Source organism: Carettochelys insculpta, chromosome 11 (genome assembly GCF_033958435.1).
Source record: "Carettochelys insculpta isolate YL-2023 chromosome 11, ASM3395843v1, whole genome shotgun sequence".
NCBI lineage: Eukaryota > Metazoa > Chordata > Testudines > Carettochelyidae > Carettochelys > Carettochelys insculpta.
The window spans coordinates 49,600,861-49,628,522 of NC_134147.1; the positions used below are offsets into that span (position 1 = coordinate 49,600,861).

At 65.9% G+C, this 27,662-nt stretch overlaps 1 protein-coding gene across 4 annotated transcripts; it reads right to left on the reverse strand.

The window, feature by feature from the left end:
* IL17RC (interleukin 17 receptor C) lies at window positions 1–26,918 on the reverse strand. Of its 4 annotated transcripts, XM_075005586.1 has the most exons (19): window positions 26,592–26,917; window positions 24,362–24,383; window positions 13,703–13,936; window positions 12,992–13,066; window positions 12,796–12,905; window positions 11,504–11,615; window positions 11,349–11,393; window positions 10,811–10,941; window positions 10,517–10,576; window positions 9,952–10,006; window positions 6,826–7,010; window positions 4,778–4,828; window positions 4,143–4,188; window positions 3,943–4,064; window positions 3,786–3,851; window positions 3,638–3,695; window positions 1,508–1,603; window positions 1,066–1,104; window positions 1–803 (listed from the first exon to the last, which is right to left on the reverse strand). In XM_075005586.1, exons 1-19 carry the CDS (start codon window positions 26,685–26,687, stop codon window positions 190–192), a joined length of 2,217 nt encoding a protein of 738 aa, XP_074861687.1. In that variant the 5' UTR covers window positions 26,688–26,917; the 3' UTR covers window positions 1–189. The 4 variants fall into 4 exon arrangements, with proteins under 4 accessions (XP_074861687.1, XP_074861688.1, XP_074861686.1 ...); XM_075005587.1 differs by lacking the exon at window positions 1,066–1,104 and having other exon boundaries at window positions 26,592–26,918; XM_075005585.1 differs by having other exon boundaries at window positions 3,638–3,851; window positions 13,784–13,936.
* Between the last annotated feature and the right edge of the window lie 744 nt (window positions 26,919–27,662).

Genomic DNA, 27,662 nt, shown 5'->3' on the forward strand with positions numbered 1-27,662 from the left:
TTGGAAAAAACAGGGCCTTTACTGGGAGCGCAGGGCAGTGGTGGGCAGAGGCCAGGCCCCGGCCGCACCTCTGGGCACAGGGCACAGACTCACAGCAGCCACGTGCCAGCAGAGCTTTGTCCAGTACCCCCGGCTGTGCTGGCACAGACCGACAGCCTGAGTCACGCCAAGCCCCCCTGTTCACGCCCCTCAGTGCCCGGGCGGGGGCTGCCCCAGGGCCTCCTGCCGCTGGCACTCTCGAATGGCGCGCTGCAGGCTGGCGCTGATCCACAGGGAGTGCTGCTTCAAGCTGCGTTTCTGCTCCCCGGTGAGAGCCGTGCCCACCAGTGCTTGCAGGAAGGTGGGCAGCTGGGAGGGCAGCGTGAAGATGGGCACCGAACGGAAGAGCTCTGGCACGTCAGCTGGCTGGAGAAGATCCTCAAAGCAGGCAGCCAGGTAGCGGCCCGCCACCGTGCCAGCCAGGAAGTCGGGCAGGATGCAGTTGAGGGAAGCCGAGAAGGTGCTGTAGGGATCCTCCGGGGGCAGCAGTTCCCCTGGCTTCCAGAGCAGCCACTGCGTGCACCTGGCTACAGCACCCCTGGAGAACAGCAGCACCACCGTGCCACCCTCCTGGAGCACCCGCAGCCGCTGGGCGTGCAGCCACTGCATGGGCCCCACAGCCTGCAGCTCGGCCCGGCTCCAGAGGTCCACGCTCACCTCCAGCTGCAGGCGCCTCAGGGCACAGGCCAGGGTGCCCACCAGTCGCTCAAAGCCAGCGTGGTCGGGCGCGTAGATGACGAGGGCTCGCTGGCCCCGCAGCGCACCTGCAGGGACAGAGGGCCGGCAGAGCTGAGCCCCAGGCTGCACAGCCCGGCCTGCCCTGGCCTCCGCTCCTCAGGCTTCAGCAGCTGGGCCTGGCAGGGCAGGGCAGAGCTCTGCTCACAGGACCCTGCCCCCAGCCTGCAGAGCTGCACCCGGGCCCTGCCAGGGAGAGAGACTCCTGCTCCAGCCCCCACCCACCTTAGGCTCAGTGCCCCACTCAGACCTGCTTGTGGCCCCACAGGAGCCCCCTTCCCAAGCACTCACCCCCCAAGCTGTAGTCCTCCTTCAGCATCTTCAGCCAGCCTGCAAGGGACGAGGGGAGCCACACTGAGCTGGCATGTCAGGCCTGGCCTGCAGCTTCCAGGGGGCAGGGCATGACCCCCCGCCCCCCCGAGCTAAACCCCACTCAGTCTCAGGCATGTCGTAGATCCAGCTCCCTCTACCCCAAGGCAGGGCTCCCCAGAGACCCCATGTGCTCCTAAGGGGCCTCTGCTGCCAGGAGCGGGGCGGGCTCTCAGCAGGGGACATTCTCCCCAGCAGGTGGGGCGCTGTGGGGCAGGGGGCGCTCGCCACAGCAGGCGGGGTGCCCCAGTGGGGCACTGTGGGGCTGGGGCTCAGCAGGTGGGGAGCCCCAGTGGGGCGGTGTGGGGCAGGGCCTCTCCCTGGCAGCATGGAGGAGCTGTGAGTGGCTGGGGGCGGCTCTGACCTTTCAGCTCTTCCTTCCTCCGCAGGAAAAGGAGCAGGACGCAGGCGGTGCCAAGCAGCCCCCCCATCCAGAGCAGCACCCAGCGCACACGCAGATCTGCCAGGACAAGGCAGGGTCACCAGGGTCCGGTTCTGGCCCGGCCTGCCAGCGGGGAAAAGGGCCGACAGGCTCCCTCCGAGGCCCTGCACAGCAGCTGTCCCCTGAGAACAGCACCCTTCGGCTGCTCCCCCGCCGGCCAGCTGGAACTGCAGGGCAGAGGCACCCCAACACTCAGCCACCCGGCTCTCTGCCGGCGGGTGGAGGGGGCCTGGCCCAGGTAAACACCTTCAGAAACCAGCTGCTAGCACCTCCCGGCCCCTGGCCCCCTCAGCACCCAGCCCCCTACGTCTGCCCTGTGCCCCCGCGTCTGAGCCCACAGCCGCTCACCCCTCCCGCCCTCGCCCGCACCTCCACCCTGGCCAGGAGCAGCAAGTGAGGTGGGCTGAGCCCCCAGCCCAGGCGGCTGGAGCGTGCGGCTGCGATGTAGTGGGGCGGCTCCCTCTGAGGGTAACCTGACAGCCAGGTGACACCTCTGGGCTGCAGACAAAGGGGGAGGTGGAGCCGGAGGGGTTTGAGTTGGAACTGGGAGTCGGAAGCAGTGAGTCTGGGCTGGGAGAGAGCGAGACCAAGGAGGGGGCAAGGCCCCGGCTCCGGGGGCCCCGCGGGGCCTCCTCTCCCCAGCATGGCTGGGACTGGCTGTCTCTGCCGGCTGCACTGACTCCTCTGTACCACGCTGTGTCCTGTCGGCTAATAAACCCGCTGTTCTCCTGCCGGGTGAGTCACTCCTGCCTGCGGCCGGGTGCAGAGCCTGGGGACCCCTGAGCCCCATCACAGCAGGTCTGGGCCTCAGACAAGGGGTGGGACAAGGCTGCTCAGTTTTGCGCGAGTAGCCAGCTGGGGCAGCAGCTGCTCAGGGCCAGGGGCAGGCCTGGGGTGTGACAGTCTTGCCCTGTGCGCTCTGGACAGCCCCGTTCTGTGCTCCACCCGTGGGCCGCTGGCAGGTGCAAAGAAGTTCCGAGTTGCTGGCTACTGCCAGGAGCATTTCTGCAGCTGATGTGGCTCTGGCCTCAGCTCTCAGTGTGCGTTTTGGGGAGCCAGCCCGTGGGGAGAGGGTCAAGCACACACCCCTTAGGTGGGGGCGAGCCCTCACACCAGCAGGGGAGCAGGGACTCCACCTGCAAGGGGCTGAGTGCGGCATGGCAGGGGCCTGGCTCGTCCCCCAGACTCCCTTTGTGCACCGGAGAACCAGGGGAGTCTCCCCATGGCGGAGGACCTAGCAAAGGCCCTGGAGAGGCCCATTTTGTCCTCATTCGGCCTGTCACTGCTGCACAATGTGCTGTGGCCGAAGCACTGTGGAGAAGGCTGACGACCCATCTGTCCAAGGCAGACGTGCTCCAGAGATGACAAACCAGCCATTCAGTCCAGCTCTGCGGCCAGCCGCACCAAGGGCTTGGCAACTGGGGCGCGCCAGGTTCCTGTTACCCCTGCACCTCTCGCCCTGGCGCTCGTTTTGGCTGTTGGACTGGAACGGCCGGGCCCAGCGCCCGGTGCTGAGATCTGAGCTACGCGCGCCCTGGGGCTGGGGCTACTCCGTGGGCCTGGCAGAACCTGTTCGGCGCTGGTGCGCCTGGTGTTCACACCCTCTCGTGGGCGCCGGCGAGGCACCGGCAAGTCGCAGGGGCTGTGCTGAGGGTTTGCGTTAGCCGCGTGGGAACAGATGTGCTGTGTGAGGGTTTGTGGCTTGATGGCCGAGGACCCGGGTTGGGCTGAGCAGCCCTGTGTCTAAGCAATTTGCCCAGATCCAACCTCTCAGCAGTGCCTCCAGCGCCCCTGTGTTACAGCGAGTTACCCGGGCAGACGCCCCAGGATCAGTGTAGCCCATTGAGTGCTGGGTCGCAGGCTGGTACCTTGCCTGAGGCCGTCCTGAGCCTGACCCAACCCTTCTTCCAAAGGAACATCTGGGCTGGGCAGGAGGGAGGACTGGTCCCTGCCTCTCCCAGTGGCTGGGGGCTCAGAGCCATGAGCACTGGCCAGCCTGGCTCAGTCCTCGTGCAGGGGGACCCCCAGAGCCCACGTCCCCGACATACTCACACTTCTCCAGCGAGCAGGCCCAGCCTGCGCCCGCCGCACTTCCCTCGGCACGCCAGACCTGCGGAGACAGCCGCCCCGGGCTGAGCCAGCCAGCAGAGGGGCCACCGTGCCCCACAACCGGGACCAGCCCGCTCCCCCGGGCACTCACCCGCAGACACTGCCCCGACTGCACGTCCTGCTGCAGCTGACGCTCCAGGGCCCCCACCCCGACTCCCTGCCAAGGAAGCCAAGGGTGAGAGCGGTGCGGGAGCGGCAAGGAGGGGGCTGCTGTGCTCTGTGGAGCCACTGGGGAAGAGGCGCCTTACCATGCAGGTGGAGCTGGCCAGCGGCACACAGGCGCCTTGCTCCATGGCACAGAGGGACATTGTCCCCTGCGGGTCCCTGGTCTCCATCAGCAGGAGGTCGGCCGGCCGGCTCCGCACGACACCTAGGGGAGAGGAGAGGCTGAGGGGCCCCGGGCTCCCCTTGGAGCAGAGATGGCAGCAGCAGCCAGCTCAACGCTTACCTTCCTGCAGGCACTGCATGAGCCGAACCTGCCCGTCACTCCTCACCTGCAGAGAGAAGGGCGAGGGAAGCTGCGCCCTGACGGGGAGGCAGCCCAGGCACAAACCCTGCGCCAGGGGAGCAGCTCCCAGGGCACCCACACGTCTTGGCCCAGCCCTGAGGGAGCGGATGTGCTGGAGTGTGGGGTACGTGTGTGTAGGTGAGTGTGGGGCTCACAGGGGGTGTGGGGCTCCTGCTGGGGGTAACCTGGCGCCCAGGTGACACTGGGCTGCAGACAAAGGGGGAGGTGGAGCCGGAGGGGTCTGAATTGGAACTGGGAGTCGGAAGCAGTGAGTCTGGGCTGGGGGAGAGCGAGGCCAAGGAGGGGGCAAGGCCCTGGCTCGGGGGCCCCGCGGGGCCTCCTCTCCCCAGCATGGCTGGGACTGGCTGTCTCTGCCGGCTGCACTGACTCCTCTGTACCACGCTGTGTCCTGTCGGCTCATAAACCTGCTGTTCTCCTGCCGGGTGAGTCACTCCTGCCTGCGGCCGGGTGCGCAGCTTGGGGACCCCTGAGCCCCATCACAGCAGGCCCTGTGGCCCCCCCAGCCTGAGGGAGCGGGCGCTCTCAGCTGGGGCTTCCTGCCCAGGGTCTCCTACCTGGACACACAGGTTCGGATGAGGCAGTAAGGTCTGAAACTCCTGGCGACCCTGCACCGATGGGGAGACCACGATGACATGCAGCCCTCATCTGCCCCACCCCGAGCATGCTCTGCTCCACCCTGCCCAGCCCCCACAGCTCCGCCCCGCCCTGCCCTGCCCCCACTCCCGAGCCCCAACCCCCACAGCTCGGCTCCGCCCTGCCCCACCCCACCCCGCCCCCACTCCCGAGTCCCAACCCCCACAGCTCCGCCCCGCCCCACCCCCACTCCCAAGCCCCATCCTTCCCAGGGCTCCGCCCCACCCCGCCCCCACTCCCGAGCCCCAACCCCCACAGCTCTGCCCCGCCCTGCCCCCACTCCCGAGCCCCATCCTCCCCACAGCTCCACCCCGCCCCGCCCCCACTCCCGAGCCCCATCCTTCCCACAGCTCGGCTCTGCCCCACCCCACCCCGCCCCCACTCCCGAGTCCCAACCCCCACAGCTCGGCTCCACCCCACCCCACCCCACCCCACCCCCACTCCCGAGTCCCAACCCCCACAGCTCCGCCCCGCCCCACCCCCACTCCCAAGCCCCATCCTTCCCAGGGCTCCGCCCCACCCCGCCCCCACTCCCGAGCCCCAACCCCCACAGCTCTGCCCTGCCCCGCCCCCACTCCCGAGCCCCATCCTTCCCACAGCTCGGCTCTGCCCCACCCCACCCCGCCCCCACTCCCGAGTCCCAACCCCCACAGCTCGGCTCCGCCCCACCCCACCCCGCCCCCACTCCCGAGTCCCAACCCCCACAGCTCGGCTCCGCCCCACCCCACCCCGCCCCCACTCCCGAGTCCCAACCCCCACAGCTCGGCTCCGCCCCACCCCACCCCGCCCCCACTCCCGAGTCCCAACCCCCACAGCTCGGCTCCACCCCACCCCACCCCGCCCCCACTCCCGAGTCCCAACCCCCACAGCTCCGCCCCGCCCCACCCCCACTCCCAAGCCCCATCCTTCCCAGGGCTCCGCCCCACCCCGCCCCCACTCCCAAGCCCCAACCCCCACAGCTCAGCTCCACCCCACCCCACCCCGCCCCCACTCCCGAGTCCCAACCCCCACAGCTCCGCCCCGCCCCGCCCCCACTCCCAAGCCCCATCCTTCCCAGGGCTCCACACCGCCCCGCCCTGCCCCCACTCCCGAGCCCCATCCTCCCCACAGCTCTGCCCCACCCCGCCCCCACTCCCGAGCCCCATCCTTCCCACAGCTCGGCTCCGCCCCACCCCACCCCGCCCCCACTCCCGAGTCCCAACCCCCACAGCTCGGCTCCGCCCCACCCCTCCCCGCCCCCACTCCCGAGTCCCAACCCCCACAGCTCTGCCCCGCCACACCCCCACTCCCAAGCCCCATCCTTCCCAGGGCTCCGCCCCGCCCTGCCCCCACTCCCGAGCCCCAACCCCCACAGCTCTGCCCCGCCCTGCCCCCACTGCCGAGCCCCATCCTCCCCACAGCTCCGCCCCGCCCCGCCCCCACTCCCGAGCCCCATCCTCCCCACGGCTCGGCTCCGCCCCACCCCACCCCGCCCCCACTCCCGAGTCCCAACCCCCACAGCTCGGCTCCGCCCCACCCCACCCCGCCCCCACTCCCGAGCCCCAACCCCCACAGCTCCGCCCCGCCCCACCCCCACTCCCAAGCCCCATCCTTCCCAGGGCTCCACCTCGCCCCGCCCCCACTCCCGAGCCCCATCCTCCCCACAGCTCCGCCCCGCCCCGCCCCCACTCCCGAGCCCCATCCTCCCCACGGCTCGGCTCCGCCCCGCCCCACCCTGCCACCACTCCCGAGCTCCAACCCCCACAGCTCCGCCCTGCCCCGCCCCCACTCCCGAGCCCCAGCCCCCCCACAGCTCCACCCTGCCCAGTCCCCCCTTCTCCACCACCCAGCCCCCCACCCTTGCCCTCCTCACCCCCTTTCCCATCCTTGACCCATCCACCCCTCCCTACTGCCCACACCAGCCCCCCGGCCAGTCCTGCTCATTCCCAACCACCGCCTGCACTCCCGCGCCCACCAAAGACCCACTCACAGGCAGGGTGAGGCGCTGGCGCAGGTGGGGCAGCGCATGGCAGGGTCCAGCCCTTTTCAGCCTCCAGCAGGGCATGAGCTCGGCTGGTACAGCGCATGGCGCGGACACGGAGCAGCTCAGCGTCCCCCCAGCCAGACGCAGCTTCATCTGGGCCTGTGCCCACAGCCGGGCCCAGGCTGCCGGGTCTGCAACAGCCGTGGGGCAAAGCTTCAGCACGGCCTGCGCTCGCCTGCCCCCCCACGGCGCCCCACTCCCCTGGCTGCTGGCAGCCCTGCTTGAGGCACCAGCCTGGCACGGTTCACTAACCGGCAGTCTGAGCCCAACCAGCTCGAGCCCCTGAGCCCCACATAGGCCCCCAAACCCCAGCTGGGACCCTCCAGCCCTGCTTAGGGCCCCCAACCCCTGCCTACAGCCCCGCTAAACCCCACATGGGGCCAACCTAGCTATGCCTAAAGCCCCCAGGCCCCGCCTAAGGCCCCCTAATCCTTGCCCAAGGCCCCTCAAGCGGGTCAACTCAGCTACACCTAGGGACACCTAACCCAGCTAGGGTCCCCCAAACCCTGCGTAGAGCCCCCAGGCCTCACCTGGGGCCCCCCCAAGCCCCATCTAGGGACTGCAAACTTCCAACCAACACCAACATAGAATCACAGAACAACAGAGCTGGAAGAGAACTAAAAAACCATCGAGTCCAGCCCCCTGCTCTAAGCAGGACCAAAGCCATGAGATCAGCCCCCCCAGGGCTTTGTCGAGGCGAGACTTGAACACCTCCAGGGATGGAGACTCCACTACTTCCCCGAGTGCACCATTCCAATGCTTCACCACCCTCCTAGCGAAAAAGTTTTTCCTAATGTTCAACCTGGACCTTCCCAACCACAACTTGAGACCATTGTTCCGTGTTCTGCCATCCGTGACCACTGTGAACAGCCTCTCTCCAGCCTCCCTTCAGGAAGTTGAAGGCTGTTATCAAGTCTCCCCTCAGTCGTCTCTTGTGCAGACTAAACAGTCCCAGTTCCCTCAATCTTTCTTCGTAAGTCATATGCTCCAGCCCCCTAATTATTTTGGTCGCCCTCCACTGGACCCTCTCCAGTGTATCCCCATCCTTCCTATAATTGGGGGCCCAGAACTGGACACAGTGCTCCAGATGCAGCCTCACCAAAGCCGAATAAAGAGGAATAATCACTTCTCTGGATCTACTGGCAACGTTCCTCTTGATGCAACCTAATATGCCGTTAGCCTTCTTGGCTACAACAGCACACTGACTCATGTCCAGCTTCTTGTCCACTACAACTCCCAGGTCCTTTTCTGCAGAAGTGCTACTGAGCCAGTCGGACTCCAGCCTGTAACAATGCTTGGGAGTCTTCCGGCCCAAGTGCAGGACTCTGCACTTGTCCTTGTTGAACCTCATCAGCTTTCTTGCAGCCCAGTTTTCCAATTTGTCTAAGTCACTCTGGACCCTGTCCCTACCCTCCAATGTATCTACCTCTCCCCCTAGCTTAGTGTCATCCGCAAACTTGCTCAGGGTGCAATCCAACCCCTCATCCAGGTCACTGATAAATATGTTGAACAGAACAGGACCCAGAACTGAACCGTGGGGCACTCAACTAGAAACCGACCACCATCCCAACATCGAGCCATTGATCACTACCCGCTGGGCCCGACCTTCTAGCCAGCTTTCTATCCATCTTACCGTCCATTTGTCCAATCTGCATTCCTTTAACTTGCCAACAAGAATATTGTGGGAGACCATATCAAAAGCTTCGCTAAAGTCCAGATAAATCACATCCGTTGATTTTTTCCCCTATCCACAGAGCCAGTTATCTCACAGTAGAAACTAATCAGATTGGTCAGGCATAACTTGCCTTTCATGAATCCATGCTGACTATTCCTGATGACTTTCCCCTCCTCCAAGTGCCTCAAAATGACTTCCCTGAGGAGCCCCTCCATGATTATTCCAGGGACTGATGTAAGACTGACCGGCCTATAGTTCCCTGGATCATCCTTCTTCCCTTTTTTAAAGATGGGCACTACATCTGCCTTTTTCCAGTCATCCGGGATCTCTCCCGATCTCCACGACTTTTCAGAGATAACGGGCAAGGGCCCGTCAACGACATAAGCCAACTCCCTCAGAACCCTCGGATGAATTAGGTCCGGGCCCATGGATTTATGTATGTTTAGCTTTTTTAGATAGCTCCTAACCTGTTCTTTCCCCACCAAAGACTGTCCACCCTCTTCCCACAGTGCATCACTTATCACATTAGTCTGGGAGCTGTCTTTGTCCGTGAAGACAGAGGCAAAGAAAGCATTAAGTACTTCAGCTTTCCCTACATCATCTGTCACTGGGTTACCTCCCTCATCCAGTGGGGGCCCCACGCCCTCTCTGATCACCTTCTTGCTAACATGCCTGTAGAAACTTTTCTTGTTATCCTTCACGTTCCTCACGAGTCGCAATTCTAGTTGCGCTTTCGCCTTCCTGATAACTGCCCTACATTCTTGAGCTATATGTTTATACCCCTCCCTAGACATCTGTCCCAGTTTCCACTTTTTGTAAGCTCCCTTTTTGTGCCTAAGTTTTCCAAGGATTCCCCAGTAAGCCAGTCTGGTCTCCTACCATATTTACTTCTCTTGCTGCGCATTGGGACAGTTTCTTTCTGCGCCTTCAATAGGGCTTCCTTAAAATACCGCCAGTTTTCCTGGACTCCTTTTCCCTTCATGGTGGCATCCCAGGGGATTCTGCCCATCAGGCTCCTGAAGGAGTCCAAGTCTGCTTTTCTGAAGTCCAAGGTGTGTAATTTACTGCTCTCTTCCTTCCTTTGGTCAGGATCCTGACATCTACCATCTCATGATCACTGCTTCCCAGGTTGTCCCCCGCCTCTACCTTCCCTATTAGTTCCTCCCTCTTTGTAAGCAGCAGGTCGAGCCATGCAGAGACATAACGCCACATAGGTCCCTCAAATTCCTGCCCAGCATCCCAAACACCAACTCTCAGCACAGACCTGGCCCTCTGCCCAGAGATGGCAAACACAACCCCCCACAGCTGCCCCCCCACAGGACCAGTGCAGGCAGCTCTCCTGCCTAGACCTGCCCAGCTCCCCTCCCAGCACGCACCCCGTCCCCGGACCTAGTTACCCTGCAAGAAAGGGCAGAGGCTGGTCCTTGGGGGGTCCGGGATATCTGGCCAGACCTGCATGAGAAACAGCGTGTGACAACAGAAAGCAATCCCATTCCTCCCCCCACCCCCCCGCCGGGGACAGCGCCCCCTGCTGGGCCCCCACTGCCCCCAAGGGAATCCCCAGGCTCTTAGCCCCCCCACCCACCGGGGACAGCACCCCCTGCTGGGCCCCCCACTGCACCCAAGGGAATCCCCAGGCTCTTAGCCCCCCCACCCACCGGGGACAGCACCCCCTGCCGGGCCCCCCACTGCACCCAGGGGAGTCCCCAGGCTCTCAGCTCCCCCCTGGAGAGCGCGCCCCCTGCTGGGCCCCCACTGCCCCCAAGGGAATCCCCAGGCTCTTAGCCCCCCAGCCCCTGGGGACAGCACCCCCTGCTGGGCCCCCCACTGCACCCAGGGGAGTCCCCAGGCTCTCAGCGCCCCCCTGGAGAGAGCGCCCCCTGCTGGGCCCCCACTGCACCCAGGGGAGTCCCCAGGCTGTCAGTGCCCCCTGGAGAGAGCAGATCCCTGGCCAGGCCTCACCTGCAGACAGAGGCAGGGCAGCCGCTGGGTGGCAGGCAGGCTGTAGTTCTGGGCCCCTCTCTGCAGACAGAGGCAGAGGGGACTGGTCACTCCCCGAGCCAGTCACCGGCAGGGCAGGGCAGGGCAGGGCAGGGCAGGCTCACCCCGGCTGCTAGCAATGCTGGGCAGAACCCAGGAGTCCCGGCTGGGAGCCCCACGCTCCAGCCTCCACTCCCCGGGGACAGCGCCAGACAGTAAAGGCCAGAGTGCTGCTGGGGGTTGGGGGCAGGGCTCTGGGGCAGGCCCCACACTCACCTCTCTCCGGAGCCCTTTGAGTCCATGTGTCTGGTTCCAGTAGAACCACACGGTGACGTTCTGGGCCTCGGGCGTTGTCTCCCATTGCACCTCCACGTGCTCCAGCCCCACGGACACCTGCAGCCTGGGCACTGCCCTGGGACAGTGAGTGACAGCCCCACCCCCGGGGACCCCTCCACTGCCCCAGGGACCCCCCAACTGCATTGGGGGCACCTTTACTTCCCCACAGACCCCCTCACTGCCCTGGGGACCCCTCCTCTGTCCTAGAGACACCCCTAACTGCACTAGGGACACCTTCACTTCCCCGGAGATCCCTCCACTTCCCCGGAGATCCCTCCACTGCCCTGGGGACCCCTCACTGCCCTAGCCTTGCCAGGTCCCCAGGGGGTGAGCCCCATGCTGTGTTACCAGCATCCCTTGGGGCAGAGAGGCTGATCTGAGCTGGCCCCAGGTGAGACAGCTGTGCTGGAAAGGGGGAGCAGGCTGCTGAAGGGGGTCTGGGCACAGCAGGGGGCTGCCAGCTGTCCCAGGCTCTTACCTCGGCAGAGCCGCAGGGCCGCCTGCGCTGCAGGCCAAGAGCAGTCTGCGGGGCAAACAGGCAGGGGAGTCAGCAAGGCTCACAGACCGCTGGGGGTGGGGCCAGCAGGTCACCAGCCCTGGGCCCCCCACTGCAAAGGGGGGACGGCTCCTCACCGGGCATACGGTGCACCTGGCTCAGCACCGCCTGGTAACGCGGGCTCGTGTAGGACGAGACGTGCAGCTCCCCACGCAGGGCTGCCGCAAAGCACTGGAACCATATGGAGCCCTGCGGAGCGGAGCGGTCGGTCAGCCGAGGGGCGCGGGTCGGTCAGCCCCCCACGGCCCGGCACGGCCCAGCCCAACCCGGCCCGGCCCGGCCCAGCCCAGCCCCCCACAGCCCGGCACGGCCCGGCCCCCCACGGCCCGGCCCCGCCCCCCACAGCCCGGCCCGGCCGCTCCCTGCCCCGAGGGTGGGTCACTCAGCCGAGGGGCTGGGCCGGCCGCTCCCTGCCCCGGGGGTGGGTCACTCAGCCGAGGGGCTGGCCCAGCCCCCCACAGCCCAGCGTGGCCGCTCCCTGCCCCGGGGGTGGGTCACTCAGCCGAGGGGCTGGCCCGGCCCCCCACAGCCCGGCTTGGCCGCTCCCTGCCCCAGGGGTGGGTCACTCAGCCGAGGGGCTGGCCCGGCCCCACGGACCACGGGTGTAACCCAGCTGTGTTCCTGCAGCACCTCTTGCGCCCAGTGGGCCGGGAGCACCTTGGGGCGCTCGTAGTCACTGGCTCCGACGCCACTGTCCGTGGGACGCCCACGCCCTTGTGCGCGCCGGCTGCCTACTGGCATTGCCAGCCTCTGCTGCTGGAGCTGCCCAGAGGGTCGGCCGAGGGATGGGGAGGGGCCCGGGGAGATGCCCGCCCCTCTGGAGAGCTTCCCAGGGCGGGCAGCCCAAGAACAGGAGCAACGGCTGCTCCCCGCTCGGGTGGGTGACTTGCTCCCGGCGCTTCTGGTGGCTGCCCTGGGACGCAGCGAGCACCTGGGCAGCCCAGCTCACGGCTGCGGTACGCCCAGGGCCTCCCAGCCCCTCCTGAAGTCCCAGCGGGACTGTGAGCTACGCGCCGCCCTGGGGCCGGGGCTGCTCCGTGGGCCTGGCAGAACCTGTTCGGCGCTGGTGCGCCTGGCGTTCACACCCTCTCGTGGGCGCCGGCGAGTCGCGGGGCTGCGTTAGCTGCGGGGTTCTGTGTGAGGCTCTGGGGCCCCAGAGAAGGAGACCCGCCTCCTGCTGTGTACGCACCCCGGACTCTGAGCAGTTTGCCCTGACCTGCTCCACTCAGCCGCGCCCCCGTACTCCTGAGCAAGGGGGCTCTGCTGCCGGGGCCCAGCCCGGCGGCCACTTCTGAGATTCGGACACAGCGGCCGCCAGTCCCTGTGCGGGCAGGGCTGGGTCGGTCTGGTCCCCCCGTGGGCCACGTACCACCGTGCTGTTGGGCTGGGTGAGAGCACGGGCCAGCCGGACCTCCACGGCGACGCAGCGGGAGAAGGGGTACGTCCGTGCCGAGAGCAGCACCAAGCTCAGCAGGGGCCCTGGGAGCGCAGAAGCAAAGGAGGTGTGAGCAGCAGGAAGGGCCTGGCAGGCGGGTCGGGGCCACCACGCTGCTGCAGTTCCTCACCGCCATCCTGGGGCTGCAGAGCGTCCGTCAAAGGCCCGTCCGGCATCCCCTCGCCAGCCACCTCCTCCTGGGGCCCTGAAACAGAAAGAGCCGCTCGCCTGGGGGATGCCCGGCTGGCCGGTCGCTGCCAGGCTGTGGCCCGGGCAGGGCGGGCGTGACTGGGGGATGCCCGGCTGGCCGGTCGCTGCCAGGCTGTGGCCCGGGCAGGGCGGGCGTGACTGGGGGATGCCCGGCTGGCCGGTCGCTGCCAGGCTGTGGCCCGGGCAGGGCGGGTGTGACTGGGGGATGCCCGGCTGGCCGGTCGCTGCCAGGCTGTGGCCCGGGCAGGGCGGGCGTGACTGGGGGATGCCCGGCTGGCTGGTCGCTCCCAGGCTGTGGCCCGGGCAGGGCGGGCGTGACTGGGGGATGCCCGGCTGGCCGGTCGCTGCCAGGCTGTGGCCCGGGCAGGGCAGGCGTGACTGGAGGATGCCCGGCTGGCCGGTCGCTGCCAGGCTGTGGCCCGGGCAGGGCGGGCGTGCCTGGGGGATGCCTGGCCAGCTGCACGCTCTCCTCTGGCCCCAGGTCCAGCCCACACTGACCGGCCACGCCCAGCGCAGGCCAGGCTGGGGGCCCATGGGTTGCCCCACAGGGAGGCAGTACTGAGGTGAAGGAAGCGCTACTCCTGCCTCCACCTTGGCTCAGGGGACAGCCCCAGGCCACCAGCACACTCACCCTGGGATCCAGCAAGGCAAGGGGGCAGGACTTGATAGGGCTGGGCTCTGGGGCTGCCACTCCACCCCCACCCGCTCTCACCCAGCACAGCCAGCTGCAGCTCCACCTGCACGCAGGGTGAGCACTCAGACGCCTCCGCACAGCTCAGAGCAGCCTCCAGCCGCATGCGGGTCGGGACCACAACAGGGCCAGGGGCCGACACCACGGCCCCAGGGCTGCACAGCACGTCGGCCTCTGCAGGGGGAGAGACAGACAGGTACGTGGGCACGTGCCAGAACATGGCAACGGGCCTGGAGCAGACCTGGCACCCGCCACAGCAGGCGTGGGGGGAGGCTGGGCACTGGACACCCCCCCCCCAAGGTCCCTGGGGGGAGGCTGGGCACTGGACACCCCCCCCCCCAAGGTCCCTGGTGGGAGGCTGGGCACTGGACACCCCCCCCCCAAGGTCCCTGGTGGGAGGCTGGGCACTGGACACCCCCCCCAAGGTCCCTGGGGGGAGGCAGGGCACTGGACACCCCCCCCCCAAGGTCCCTGGTGGGAGGCAGGGCACTGGACACCCCCCCCAAGGTCCCTGGGGGGAGGCAGGGCACTGGACACCCCCTCAGGACTGTGGGACAACCATTGGGCACCAGGGGTGTCATTTGGGGGGCAGCAGCTCCCCAGCTCTGTCTCCCTGTGCCCAGGTCACGTTCTCGAGCTGTGCTTCGCTGGCTGCCTGTGGCTCCCTGCTCCCACGTGCCCACCCCCAGCAGCGCCGACCGAACAGCCAGTTCATGCTCTGCCCTCCCCTGGGGGTCTGCCTGCTCCGCTCGGGCGTCAGCGCTGCTGCCGCGGGACAGCAGCAGAGGTGAAGCAGCACCAGCGGCTCGGTCGACACCAGCCCGTTGCGGGAGTCACCCTGCGGCTCGCCCAGCTGTTCCGACTGGCCGACCCTGGGGGGGCGCCAGGAGCCAGAACAGGCAGCGTGCCCGTCCCTAAGAGCACCGAGACGTCCTGGGGCCCCTTACAGACTAACATGTTTGCGAGCATGAGCTCCGGTGGGCACAGCCCCGCGCCCTCAGATGCTGGAGTCACGCTCATTCGTGCAGCTGGCGAGGCGAGGCTTTGCCCACGAAGCTCGTGCTCCGAGACAGCTGTTAGTCCATAAGGTGCCACCGGACTTCTTGTTGTTTCTGCAAATACAGACCGACTCGGCTGCCTCTCTCACACTTGTCACTAAAAGGGGAACAAGCGGCCCCGGGAATTATGGGCCAATCAGCTGAATGCCAGCGCCGGGAGAGACTGGAGAAGAAGTGACTAACTTCCCAGTCTGGGAGTGCCTGGCAGATAAGACTTACAGGAAACAGCCCCCATGGACTTAGCAAGGCCAAAACAGTCCGATTCCTTTCCTGGGCAGAGTTCCCGGCACGGGGTCAGAGGGTGGCTAGGTGCTGAGGACAGGCTCCGACAGCCCGCACGGCAGTTTGAGAAACAAGGGCAGTGTGAGCTGGGTGGGGGGGTTGCAACATTTTTTCATTTGCAAACTTCTAAACCACTTGACACAGAAGCCCAGCCCCCAGGGGCTCTTCACCAACCCCCAAGCAGATGAAAATACTGGGGAGCGAGTGCCCAGCAGCCTGGAAGCCCACTCAAAGTGCAACAGCCAATGATTTGCAGTCGGCGCAGCAGCTCGCCTCTGGCGGCTGTGACTTCACGGATTTGCTTCTCTCTCCCTGGCAGCATGTGCTCCTTTTTCTGCTAACCGTTGGTGTGCAAGTGTTTGGTCACAACCCAGGTCCACTTCCCTCCCTGCCTCCTCCTCTGACTGCTCCAGCAGTGTCGCCAGCACCAGGTGAGAGCTGCACTTCAAAGCCCCAAATTCAGTTTTAAAATAGTACAACCCACAGCTCAGGAGGCCTGGTTCTGTGGGCCCCAGCACGGCCACACCACTGTAATACGGGCGCTTTTCCCAAGCACAGCTGACAGACCCAAGCCACGGCTCTGTGCAGCCCGGCCAGGGCACCAAACCATTACACAGAGCACGCCCCCCCAGCACTTCCCTTAGCCACCCCAGCTCCCCTTGGGCACCGCCAGGCCCCTCCCGACCCAGGTGGGAGGTGAGAGCCCATCGCACCAGCCCCGGCCCCAGCCCCAGCCCCAGGGCAGCGCGTAGCTCAGCTCTCAGCACCGCGCGCTGGGCCCGGCCGTTCCAGTCCAACAGCCAAAGGGCGATGGAGAGAGCAGGGAAAGGGGATCAGGTGCCGCGCCCCAGGCCCCCAGTTCTGGTGCAGGCTGCAGCAGAGGCGGAGCAGGCTCTGTCTGGGAAGTCTCTGGAGTGTGTCCTTTGTCAGGCCGGGTCGGTGATCCTTCCGGCCTCAGCGCCCGGCGCAGACGCTCCTGAACCGACGAGCTGGAGCGAAGACCAACGCAGGAACCTCGCTCGGGGTCCCCTTTGTCCCCGGGCCCACGTGGAGGGAATCCCATCGTTCTCCTGTGGGGCAGCACGGCCGGGCCGGAGCCTGTCCCACAGGCAGGGCAGGGCGCCCGTCCAGGTCCTTTCCATGGCCTCTGCTGGGTTACACGTCCGCGGCCAAACCCCTCAGCTGCGGACTGGCCCCTGGCCAGGCCTGTGGTCAGTGGAGTGCGGCTTCCCCCGGCCAGGGCCTCTCAGAACAAGCGCCTCCTGGTGAGGCCTCCCCGAGACTGAAATGTCAAATACCAGCCCAGCCAGAGCCAGGGTTGCTACAGCGTTTTGCACGTTCCTCTCAAAAATCCAGTAACGTCACATGGGGCCAGCAGGGTCCTGCCTGGGCTGAGGACTGGCCCATCTTTGCAATGGCAGCGGGGACGGGTTTACCAAACCTGCAGGTGACACCCTGCTGGTGAGCAGCAAGTCCTCTGGGGGCCAGGGCTAGAATTCCAACTCACCAGGGAAATGGAGAACTCAATTCAACAAAATGACGTTCACAGAAGTGCAAAGAGCTCTGGTGACGGGGTTCGGGGTCCCCAGGCCCTGCCCCATCCACAGGCAGGAGGCACGCTCACTCGGCAGGTGCAACAGCGAGTTTGTTAGCCGACAGAGAGACAGCGCAGTGCAGAGCTGTCAGTACAGCCGGCAGAGACAGTCATTCCAACCTGTCCTGGGGAGAGGAGCCCGAGGGGTGTCCCATCTAGGGACCAGCCCCCTGCTCTCTCTCTCCCCTCACCCAGGCAGTGATCGCTGCCTTCCAACTCTCCCTCCACCTTCCAACTGCCGCCACCACTCAGACCAGCTGGGCTCCCCCACTCTGTGTTTGGGACAGAGGTGTTACTGCCAGCTTAGGGTACAGGCCCAGAGTACATTAGTCCTTAGTCACTGGGAGCTGCTCTGCCTGTCACACACACATCCAGCCTCAGTCTCACACATGCCCTCCCGCCACTCCATCACATCTCTCCCCCCTCCCAGACCGAACTGAGTGGGGTCACTTAGCCAGTGACCTGGGGAAGTTCGGGGCCCTCCCTGCGTGACGGGGCATCGGCTACGGTGTTGTTGTTCCCCTTAACGTGGACCACCTCCATGTCGTAGTCCTGCAGGAGCAGACTCCACCGCAGGAGCTTGGCGTTGGCCCCTTTCATGTGATGCAGCCAGTTCAGGGGTGAGTGATCGGTGTACACGGTGAAACGCCGTCCAAACAGGTACGGCTGCAACTTCCCCAGCGCCCACACCATGGCCAGACATTCCTTCTCTATGGCCGCGTAGTTCTGCTCCCGGGGCAGCAGCTTCTTACTCAGGTACACGACGGGGTGTTTCTCCCCTTTGTCATTCACCTGCATTAGGACCGCCCCCAGCCCCACATCTGAGGCATCGGTGAACACCAGGAGGGGTTTGTTGAAGTCTGGATTTACCAGCACTGGGGCCCTGACCAGAGCCTCCTTCAGCGTGCAGAGGGCCTCTTCGCACTGCTCGGTCCAGACCACCTTGTCAGGCTTTCCCTTTTTACACAGCTCCGTGAGGGGGGCTGCGATGGAGCTAAAGTGGGGCACAAACCTCCGGTAGTTCCCCTCCATCCCAATGAAGGCTTGGACCTGCTTCTTAGTCTGGGGTGTTGGCCAATCTTTGACAGCCTCCACTTTAGCTGGCTCTGGCTTTAAGCAGCCGCTGCCAACCTTGTGGCCCAGGTAGGTCACCTCAGCCATTCCCACCTTGCACTTCCCTGCCTTGATAGTCAGACCAGCCTTCTGGAGTCGGTCCAGCACCTGCTTGACCTGGGACATATGGTCCTCCCACATCTGGCTGAAGATGCAAATGTCGTCCATGTAAGCCAGGGCAAAGCTCTCCATCCCTTTCAGTAGCTGGTCCACCAGATGCTGGAAGGTAGCGGGTGCCCCCTTGAGGCCAAAGGGCAGGACCAAGAACTCGTAGAGCCCCACAGGGGTGATGAAAGCCGACTTGAGCCGGGCATCTTGGTCTAATGGCACTTGCCAGTACCCCTTGGTGAGGTCTATGGTGGTGAGGTAACGGGCTCCCCCCAGCTCGCCTAAAAGGTCATCAGGCCTGGGCATGGGGTAGGCGTCCGATACAGTGATGGCGTTAAGCTTGCGATAGTCCACACAAAACCGAACAGACCCATCTTTTTTAGGGACTGTCTTCAACCTCCTGCTCTATGTCCTGAGCCGTCTTCCCTGTGGCTCTGAATGGCACACACTTGATAGGGGTGTGGGTGCCTGTCTCTATTCGGTGGACAGCCAGGTCAGTGCGTCCGGGTCTGTCCGAGAACAGCTGTTGGTGTGAATGCAGCACCTCCTTGATCTCCGTCTGCTGGGCAGGGGTCAGCTGGTCTGAGAGGGGAATAGACTCCAGCAAGGAGCTGGCTCCAGCCCTTGTGAGTAAATCCACCAAGGGATCATCCCCCTGCCCCTCCCAGTGCCTGCACACGGCCAGCACCAAGTTCTGTCTGTCCCAGTAAGGTTTCATCATGTTCACATGATAGACCCGGTGGCTGTGGGCCCGGTTCGACAGTTCCACCACATAGTTCACCTCATTCAGCTGTTTGATGACCCTGAAGGGCCCATCCCAGGCCGCTTGCAGCTTGTTCCGCCGCACAGGTACAAGGACCATCACTTGGTCCCCGGTGGCATAGGCTCGGGCCCGGGCATTACGGTCATACCAGACCTTTTGCTTCCTTTGGGCCATGGAGAGCTTCTCCCTGGCCAGGCCATGAGCTCGGTGAGTTTTTCCCGGAAGGACAGTACATACTGTACCACTGACTCCCCTTCAGGAGAGGCCGTCCCCTCCCACTCTTCTCTGAGCAAGTCAAGGGTCCCCGTACCCTCCTTCCGTACAGCAGCTCAAACGGGGAGAACCCGTGGATTCCTGGGGCACCTCCCTGTATGCAAACAGCAGGTGGGGTAAGTACTTGTCCCAGTCATGGGGTATTGATTCATGAAGGTTCTCAGCATCTGCTTCAGAGTCCCATTGAACCTCTCCACCAGCCCATTGGTCTGCGGGTGGTCGGCTGTGGCCCAGGTGTGCTGGGGTTCAGGGGTCCCCAGGCGGGAGTGGCTCTCGCTCGGCAGGTAGAACGGGGAGTTCGTTAGCCAGCAGGGACACAGCACAGGGCAGAGGCAGCCCGTCCATCCATCCTGGGGAGAGGAGGACTGTGAGGTGCCCCCGTCTCGGGACTAGCCCCCTGCCCTTCCTCTCCCCTCACCCAGGCAGCGATCGCTGCCTTCCAGCTCTCCCTCCACCTGCCAACTGCTGCCTCCACCCAGACCAGCTGAGCTTCCCTCCCGCTGTGCTCGGGACAGAGGTGTTACCTGCCAGCTTAGGGTACAGCCCCAGGGGTCATCCTGAGCCGCTGGGAGCTGCTCTGTCTCTTTCAAGCATCCACCCCGACTCCATCCCAGCAGGCTGCAGGAAGCAAAGCCCAAAGCACGACTCCAAGGAGGACGAGCTGGCCAGGGCAGAGCTCCTGCACTAGAGCAGTCACACACTGAATACAAGTCCACCACGTCCTACAGCTGCGATGAGAACATCTGGGGCTATCACCAGGAGAGTCATGGCAGAGCCAGGAGGGGGCTGCCCGGCTCTGCTCAGCACCAGCCAGGTCTCTGCGGGGCTCCAGGCTCAGCGCTGTGGGCCGCCCGCTGGGAAAGATGTGCCCGGCTGGGGAGAGCCCAGCGAGCATCGCCCGCGGGCAGCTGGAGGAGCCCGCCCAGCGCGGACAGGTTACGAGCCCGGGGCCCGTCTGGGCTGGAGGAGAGCCGGAGAACATCGTCATGAGCCTTCCAGGGCTCCCCTGCTCTCCGCAGCCGTGGAAGGCAGGACAGGGAGTGACGGCTCGCTCTGCAGCCAGGGAGCTCGGGGAAACTTCGGCCTCCCAGGGCAGCTCAGCGCTGCAGCCAGGTTCCTGGGGACGTGGTGAGAGCCCGTGTGATGGGGTTCTGGGGTCCCCCAAGCTCTGCACCCTGTCCGCAGGCAGGAGAGTCTCTCACTCAGCAGGAAAACAGGAGGTTTATTAGCCGACAGGCCACAGCATCATACAGAGGAGTCAGTACAGCCGGCAGAGACAGCCAGTCCCATCCATGTTGGGGAGAGGAGGCCCCGAGGGGCCCCCAGAGCTGGGGCCTGGCCCCCTCCTTTGTCTCTCTCTCTCTCCCAGCCCAGACTAACCGCTTCCAACTCCCAGTTCCAATTCAAACCCCTCAGGCTCCACCTCCTCCTTTGTCTGCCGTACAAAGGTGTTACCTGGTCATCAGGGTTACCCTCAGCAGGAGCCCCACACCCTCTGTGAGCCACACACACACACACAGAGGTATCCCCCACTCCATCACATCTCTCCCCCCTTCCAGACCGAACTGAGCAGGGTCACTCAGCCAGTGACCTGGGGAAGTTCGGGGCCCTCCCCTCGTGATCGGGCATCGGCTGTACCCTCAGTGCTCCCCTTGATGTGCACCACCTCCATGTCATAATGCTGCTGGAGGAGGCTCCAACTCAGGAGCTTGGTATTGGCCCTTTTCATGTGATCCAGCCAGGCAAGTCCCTTTAGTTCCCTTGGGTTGGTTGGTCTCCCTGCTTCTATCTCTGGTCCATCAGCCACATTCTCAAGTCGGGCAGGCAGAGCCCATACAGCTGCTCCAGCCAATGTTTGGAATTCAGTTACAGTCCAGTAAAAGAAGGTACAAATGCTTCCACCCTTGGCATTTAGCCAGACCACCAGAATGGTCGTGTGCCTCAGTTTCCCCTTCCATGCCACACAATAGGTTTGGAATATTCCTCCTCATGTGAGAGGTTGCAAGACTAGTTACAGGGAACAATGGTGACATTTCAGAGTTACAGACTCCTTCAACATACAACTCATGCTTCTACATCAATGTCATCATGTTAAATGGCTCTTTCCAAACATTCAGTGCATGGTACAATTCTACAGCTTTTGGTAGCAGCACCCCTTGGTTACAGCAGTCAGCGTGAGTAACAGAACAAACCCATTGCAACTGCACATTTACGTTGCTCTTTGGTAGACCACAACCTTTGTGCAACATCCTTGAGAATCTGGTATTTTGGGGATAAATGGCTGAGGCCTTTCTTAGCACCATCAAGTTCTAATCTTCTCCCTTGCCCCCTGGGGTGGAAATCTGATCTCTCTGGCTGTGCCCTCCCTTCTAACAAGAGCTGGGCCATTGATGATCTCAGGGAGACGGCCCCCTCCCAGCCAGCCTGGAAATTTGCAAACCAAACTGGTTTCTAAAAGTTGTTTTGTGAGTCCCAGACGCAGAATCCACATGGAGGAATCCCTATTTATCCCTTATCGGCCCACCAGGCCCAAAGCTCCTTTGTCCTTCCACCTTCAACTACTGCCTCCCCATGGAATCAGAAGTCGAATCCAGTATGAGAATATAAGTGTTTCCACCATCTGGAGATGGGGAATTGCTGGCGCTCTCCTGCATCCTACAGAGACTGACTGTGCAGCTGTTTTACTTGGTTCTCACAGGGCTGCTCACACTATCTGATAGTTTTCACTTTACTTGCATCAACTTCCAGTTCCTGAGAAACCTTTACCCTGCCTGCTTTGGACCCTTACAGAGCACAGCCAGTGGTTTCACACTCGGGCAGGTCCTGTCCATCAGGAGCTGAAACAAACTTCTCCCCAGGCAAAGGGCTGCTCCGGCTCTCACAGACAAGCACCTTTCCTGTTCACTCTCCTCCACCTCACTCCCATTTTCTGCAGTCCCCACAGACGGGTCAGGAAAAGTTTCAGGGAAATTCTCTTCCTCAAGAGCTCCCCCAAACAACAACTCACCCCTGTCTGCCTCCACAGGGGCACTGCTCCCTTGAGCCACAACCAGCTCCTGGGTTTCACCTACACCCAGGATCACTTCTGGCCCATCAGGCAGATTCCCACGTAATCCGCCTCCAGGCAGACAGCCAGTACCACCGGACAGAAGGTCAGGGTCCCTTTCCTCCCTTCTGCTACCAGCTCCTTTATCTTCATCGCTCAGCATAACTCCATTGCCCGTCTGTTCTTGTGTCCTGGCGAGAGGATGACTCTGGTAGGACAGAGTCCTCTCACCCCCTTCCAGTAACACCTCAGCATCAGGCAAAGAACAAGTACCAGAATCGTCTGGTCTATGGGATTCCCTGATGATACTAACTGGATTAGACCAAGTTAAAGCATCATTCCCCCTGAGAGACACAGAGGTAGGCCCACTTCCCATCTGGGCTTCAGCTGCCCTCAGATCCAGCTCTGGGATCTTGGCTCCATCTCGAGCCCCCACAGGCTCAGGCAAAGGATTCACTTCCCCAGAAGCAGAAGCACTTTTCTTGCACCAAGGACCAGTGTCCTTAGCAGGGACACCACTGCCCATCCCAGAGCCATTCCCTCTGCTCCAGCCCCCATGGCTGGATTCAGAGTCACACCTGGAATGCTCTTTCCTGGTGGTTCCTTCTCCAGCCACGCCAGGCTGGGGAATCTTCCTCAGACAATGGGCTAGTTTCCTCATTGGCACCTTTTCGAAACACAGGCTCTGCTCTCTTCCCAGGCTGCTGCTGCTGTTCAACACAGACAGACAATGGGAGACACTCTCTCCTTTGTCCCAGCCCCCCGGCTGGTCTCCACACACACACAGAAGGTGGAGCAGCTTCTCTCACAGACAACTTGCCATTCCCAGTGGACAAGCTGCTTCCTGCACAGACACACAGGCACCTTCCTCGGCCCAGGCCTGGAAAACTCTTCACAGGTCTGTCTTGGCCACTAGTAGATGATGGGTTGGAATCGCTCCTTCCCTCCTTGAGCTGCGGCAGGCCACTCGGTTCAGAGCTCCATGCAGTCCAGGGTTCCCTGCCCCGATCCGGGCTCACCTCTGCAGGATTTTCCTTAACCCTCAGCTCTGCCACTGCACATCCACGCTGCCTTATCCAGCTTCTTTAATCTCGATTCGGTTTCCAGGTGCTGCCACTTCACAGCGGAGTTGCTCAGCGTGGTTGCAGGCTGTCAGGCTGATGCCCTCTGCACCCCACGATTTCTGGAAGAATCCCTTCAGTGTGCCAGGCTCCTTGCGGGTCACAAGCTCCCTGGGGGTTAGGCCGTAGGCCCCTCTGCCCTCTGGGACCGACTCCAACAGACTCTCAGAGGAACCCCTTCTTCAGTGTGACACCCGCTCTCAGGGACCATGAGCACCCTGTCTTGGGAAGAACTCATTCAGCGTCAGCCTCCTCAGGGGTCACTTGTTCCTGGGGCTTGGGCTCTCGGCCCCTCCACCTTCTGGGACCGACTCCAACAGATTCCCAGGAGTAACCCCTCCTTGGGTGTGACACCCCCTCTCGAGGACCACAACCGCAGTTGCTTGGGTTTGGCCGCAGGCCCCTCCGCCTTGGGGAACTGCACCTCACTGCCCTTCAGCACACCTGGGTCTCGCAGGCCCCACTTCTTCCGGGGCCCCAGTCACTTACTTCTGGATGCTCCATCCTCGGGGTGCAGAACATCCCACTTCTGACACCAGTGTGATGGGGTTCTGGGGTCCCCCAAGCTCTGCACCCTGTCCGCAGGCAGGAGTGACTCTCACTCAGCAGGAAAACAGCAGGTTTATTAGCCGACAGGCCACAGCATCATACAGAGGAGTCAGTACAGCCGGCAGAGACAGCCAGTCCCATCCATGTTGGGGATAGGAGGCCCCGAGGGGCCCCCAGAGCTGGGGCCTTGCCCCCTCCTTGGTCTCTCTCTCTCTCCCAGCCCAGACTAACTGCTTCCAACTCCCAGTTCCAATTCAAACCCCTCAGGCTCCACCTCCTCCTTTGTCTGCAGTACAAAGGTGTTACCTGGTCGTCAGGGTTACCCTCAGCAGGAGCCCCACACCCTCTGTGAGCCACACACACACACAGAGGTATCCCCCACTCCATCACAGCCCGCACGCAGCCCTGGCACTGCCCCGATGCGGGGCCCTGACTCCACTAGAGACCCTCGGCCCCACGGGGGTGGGGAGGTGGATCTGCCAGATATGTCTCCGCTGTGGCTGGGGCCAGGCTATGTGAGCCTGAGGACCCAGACCCCGGGATCACGTGTCCCCCGCCTCGTCTGGGGAAGAGAGTGCAGAGCCAGACCCCTGCTCCGGGGTGGGGGGCCCCAGGCAGGATTCCACCTGCTCACCCCCAGTCTCCCAGAGTCGGTGCTGCAGCACCTGGTGGTGAAAGCGGAGGGGACTTACCCAGCAGCCGGCAGGACAGACCCTGCAGGGAGGAAGAGAAAGATCAGGGACAAGCCAAGCACTCGCGGTCTGCACACTGGCCCCCAGGACATGGAGCCTGCCGGCCAGCCCTCTGCCCCAGCCCGCCGCGCCCCCTGCTGGGAGCTCCCCCACGCCGCCCCGCCCCGCCGCGCCCCCTGCTGGGAGCTCCCCGCACCCCACCCCGCCCCGCCCCGCCGCGCCCCCTGCTGGGAGCTCCCCCACGCCGCCCCGCCCCGCCCCGCCGCGCCCCCTGCTGGGAGCTCCCCCCACCCCACCCCGCCCCGCCCCGCCCCGCCGCGCCCCCTGCTGAGAGCTCCCCGCACCCCACCCCGCCCCGCCCCGCCGCGCCCCCTGCTGGGAGCTCCCCCCACCCCACCCCGCCCCGCCCCGCCGCGCCCCCTGCTGGGAGCTCCCCCACGCCGCCCCGCCCCGCCGCGCCCCCTGCTGGGAGCTCCCCCACGCCGCCCCGCCCCGCCCCGCCGCGCCCCCTGCTGGGAGCTCCCCCACGCCGCCCCGCCCCGCCCCGCCGCGCCCCCTGCTGGGAGCTCCCCCACGCCGCCCCGCCCCGCCCCGCCCCCTGCTGGGAGCTCCCCCACGCCGCCCCGCCCCGCCCCGCCCCGCCGCGCCCCCTGCTGGGAGCTCCCCCACGCCGCCCCGCCCCGCCCCGCCGCGCCCCCTGCTGGGAGCTCCCCCCACCCCACCCCGCCCCGCCCCGCCCCGCCCCCTGCTGGGAGCTCCCCGCACCCCACCCCGCCCCGCCCCGCCGCGCCCCCCTGCTGGGAGCTCCCCCCACCCCACCCCGCCCCGCCCCGCCCCGCCGCGCCCCCTGCTGGGAGCTCCCCGCACCCACCCCGCCCCGCCCCGCCGCGCCCCCTGCTGGGAGCTCCCCCCACGCCGCCCCGCCCCGCAGCGCCCCCTGCTGGGAGCTCCCCGCACCCCGCCCCGCCCCGCCCCGCCGCGCCCCCTGCTGGAAGCTCCCCGCACCCCACCCCGCCCCGCCCCGCCGCGCCCCCTGCTGAGAGCTCCCCGCACCCCGCCCCGCCGCGCCCCCTGCTGGGAGCTCCCCCCACGCCGCCCCGCCCCGCAGCGCCCCCTGCTGGGAGCTCCCCGCACCCCGCCCCGCCCCGCCCCGCCGCGCCCCCTGCTGGAAGCTCCCCGCACCCCACCCCGCCCCGCCCCGCCGCGCCCCCTGCTGAGAGCTCCCCGCACCCCGCCCCGCCGCGCCCCCTGCTGGGAGCTCCCCCCAAGCCGCCCCCGCCCCGCAGCGCCCCCTGCTGGGAGCTCCCCGCACCCCACCCCGCCCCGCCCCCTGCTGGGAGCTCCCCCACGCCGCCCCGCCCCGCAGCGCCCCCTGCTGGGAGCTCCCCGCACCCCACCCCGCCCCGCCCCGCCGCGCCCCCTGCTGGGAGCTCCCCCCACGCCGCCCCGCCCCGCAGCGCCCCCTGCTGGGAGCTCCCCCCAAGCCGCCCCGCCCCGCAGCGCCCCCTGCTGGGAGCTCCCCGCACCCCGCCCCGCCCCGCCGCGCCCCCTGCTGGGAGCTCCCCGCACCCCACCCCGCAGCGCCCCCTGCTGGGAGCTCCCCCCACGCCGCGCCGCCCCGCCGCGCCCCCTGCTGGGAGCTCCCCGCACCCCAGCCCGCCCCGCCCCACCGCGCCCCCTGCTGGGAGCTCCCCCCACGCCGCCCCACCCCCGCCGCGCCCCCTGCTGGGAGCTGCTCCCACCCCACCCCCGCCCCGCAGCGCCCCCTGCTGGGAGCTCCCCCCATACCGCCCCCCCACCCCTCAGCGCCCCCTGCTGGGGGCCGCCCCGCCCCACAGCGCTCCTCGCCCCCCAAGACCTCTTCCATGCCAGCAGCAGCCCCAGGCAGCGCAGACCCCGGGAGCTGCCGCGCGCAGCCCTACAGAGGGGCCCGCCCGGGGTGAGCAGCAGCTCGGGGTCAGCGCGGCCCGGCCCGGCTGGTTTGTGAGCCGTGCGAAGGGCAGCGCCGCGGCCTGCGCCCGGAGCCCCGGCCCAGCGCCGGGGATCGCCTCCTCCAGCGAGGGGCCGGGCCCGCACACGGGCCGCCCGCCCAGCACAGCCGGCCTGGGGCTGAGCCGGGCCGGGCCGGGCCCTGCTGCCAGGAGAGCGCCCCGGGGCCCGGCCGCAGCAGGAGCCAGGCCAGAGGCGGGGCGCTCGGGGGCTGCGCCCGGCCCCTCCCGCGGGTACCTACCCCGGAGCAGCTGACGGAGTCGGGGGGCGCGCGGAGCGCCCCCCGGGGCGGCGGCAGCGGCAGGAGCAGCAGCAGCGCTAGGCCCGCAGCCTGCATCTCCGAGGCCGGCGGGGTCACCGGCGGCGGGGCCTGGCCGTGCCGGCCCCGCGCCCTCCCGCGGGGAGCCCCTGCCCTGGGGCCTCAGGCAGCGGCCGGCCAGAGTCGGGGCCTCCCCGGAGCTCACCCGGCCGCGCTCAGCTCCCGTCCCTAGGCCGCGCCGCGCACCGGCCGGCCCCGCCCGAGCCTCGGGCTGCCAGGCAAAGGGCAGGTGGGTTCACGCCAGCTTCCTGCAGCTGCTCCCGCGCACTGGGTCCTAGTGCGGCCGCCAGCAGCGAAGCGGGCCGGGCTTCCGAGGCGCTGGGGAGAGACGAAGTGCCACGTCTGCAGCCAGGGAGACACGCCTGGCAGCTGCCCCCGCCGGCCTAGCGCTGTGCCAGCCAGGGGCTGCGGCCCTTTACCACCGGTGGCAGATGTCAGCCGGCCCCAGCCAGCGGTGAGGGACCAGTGCGCTGCCTTCAGACACCTGGGCTGGGCAAGAACGCCCAGCTCGGCCCCGGCGGCCCAGGGGTCACGGCCAACTGCAGCCAGCGCCACTAAGCAGGACACGCGCCCGGACGCTGGCTGCTTCTTGGAGCCGAGTCCCTCTGTCTGTGCCCCAGCGGCTGCCTGGCTCGGCCCAGCCCTGCGCAGGGAGGCTGGCGTTGGGGCAGGGGCTGGGCTGGGTTACTGACACCTCCTGTGCAAGTCTCTGAGAGCCACGGCGCGGAGCCCCAGGAGCTGTCTCTGTGCCTGAGGCACCCCCAGCTCCTGCCATCCCTGGGGGACAGCAGCTGGGTCGTGCATTGCCCCAGCTGTGCCCCTGCACTGCCCTCCTCGGAGCAGCTCCTCAGCTGCTGTGGCTGGAGTGCAGACACTGAGCTACCCACATGGCCCCCGAGGCTTCGCGCATCTGCCCTGCAGCACCCCTCCTCCCCCAGTCACGAGGTTCCCGCCACTGCCCAGGGAGCCTCCCTCCAACATGCTGTTCCCAGC

Coding starts and splice junctions, on each gene's coding strand:
- IL17RC (XM_075005585.1), bottom strand. CDS start 26,687: ATGCAGGCTGCGGGCCTAGCGCTGCTGCTGCTCCTGCCGCTGCCGCCG. Junction 4,189..4,777: donor ATCCGAACCTGTGTGTCCAG/GTAGGAGACCCT, acceptor TTCTCTCTGCAG/GTGAGGAGTGACGGGCAGGT. Junction 1,604..3,637: donor GGCCTGCTCGCTGGAGAAGT/GTGAGTATGTCG, acceptor TTGTCCTGGCAG/ATCTGCGTGTGCGCTGGGTG.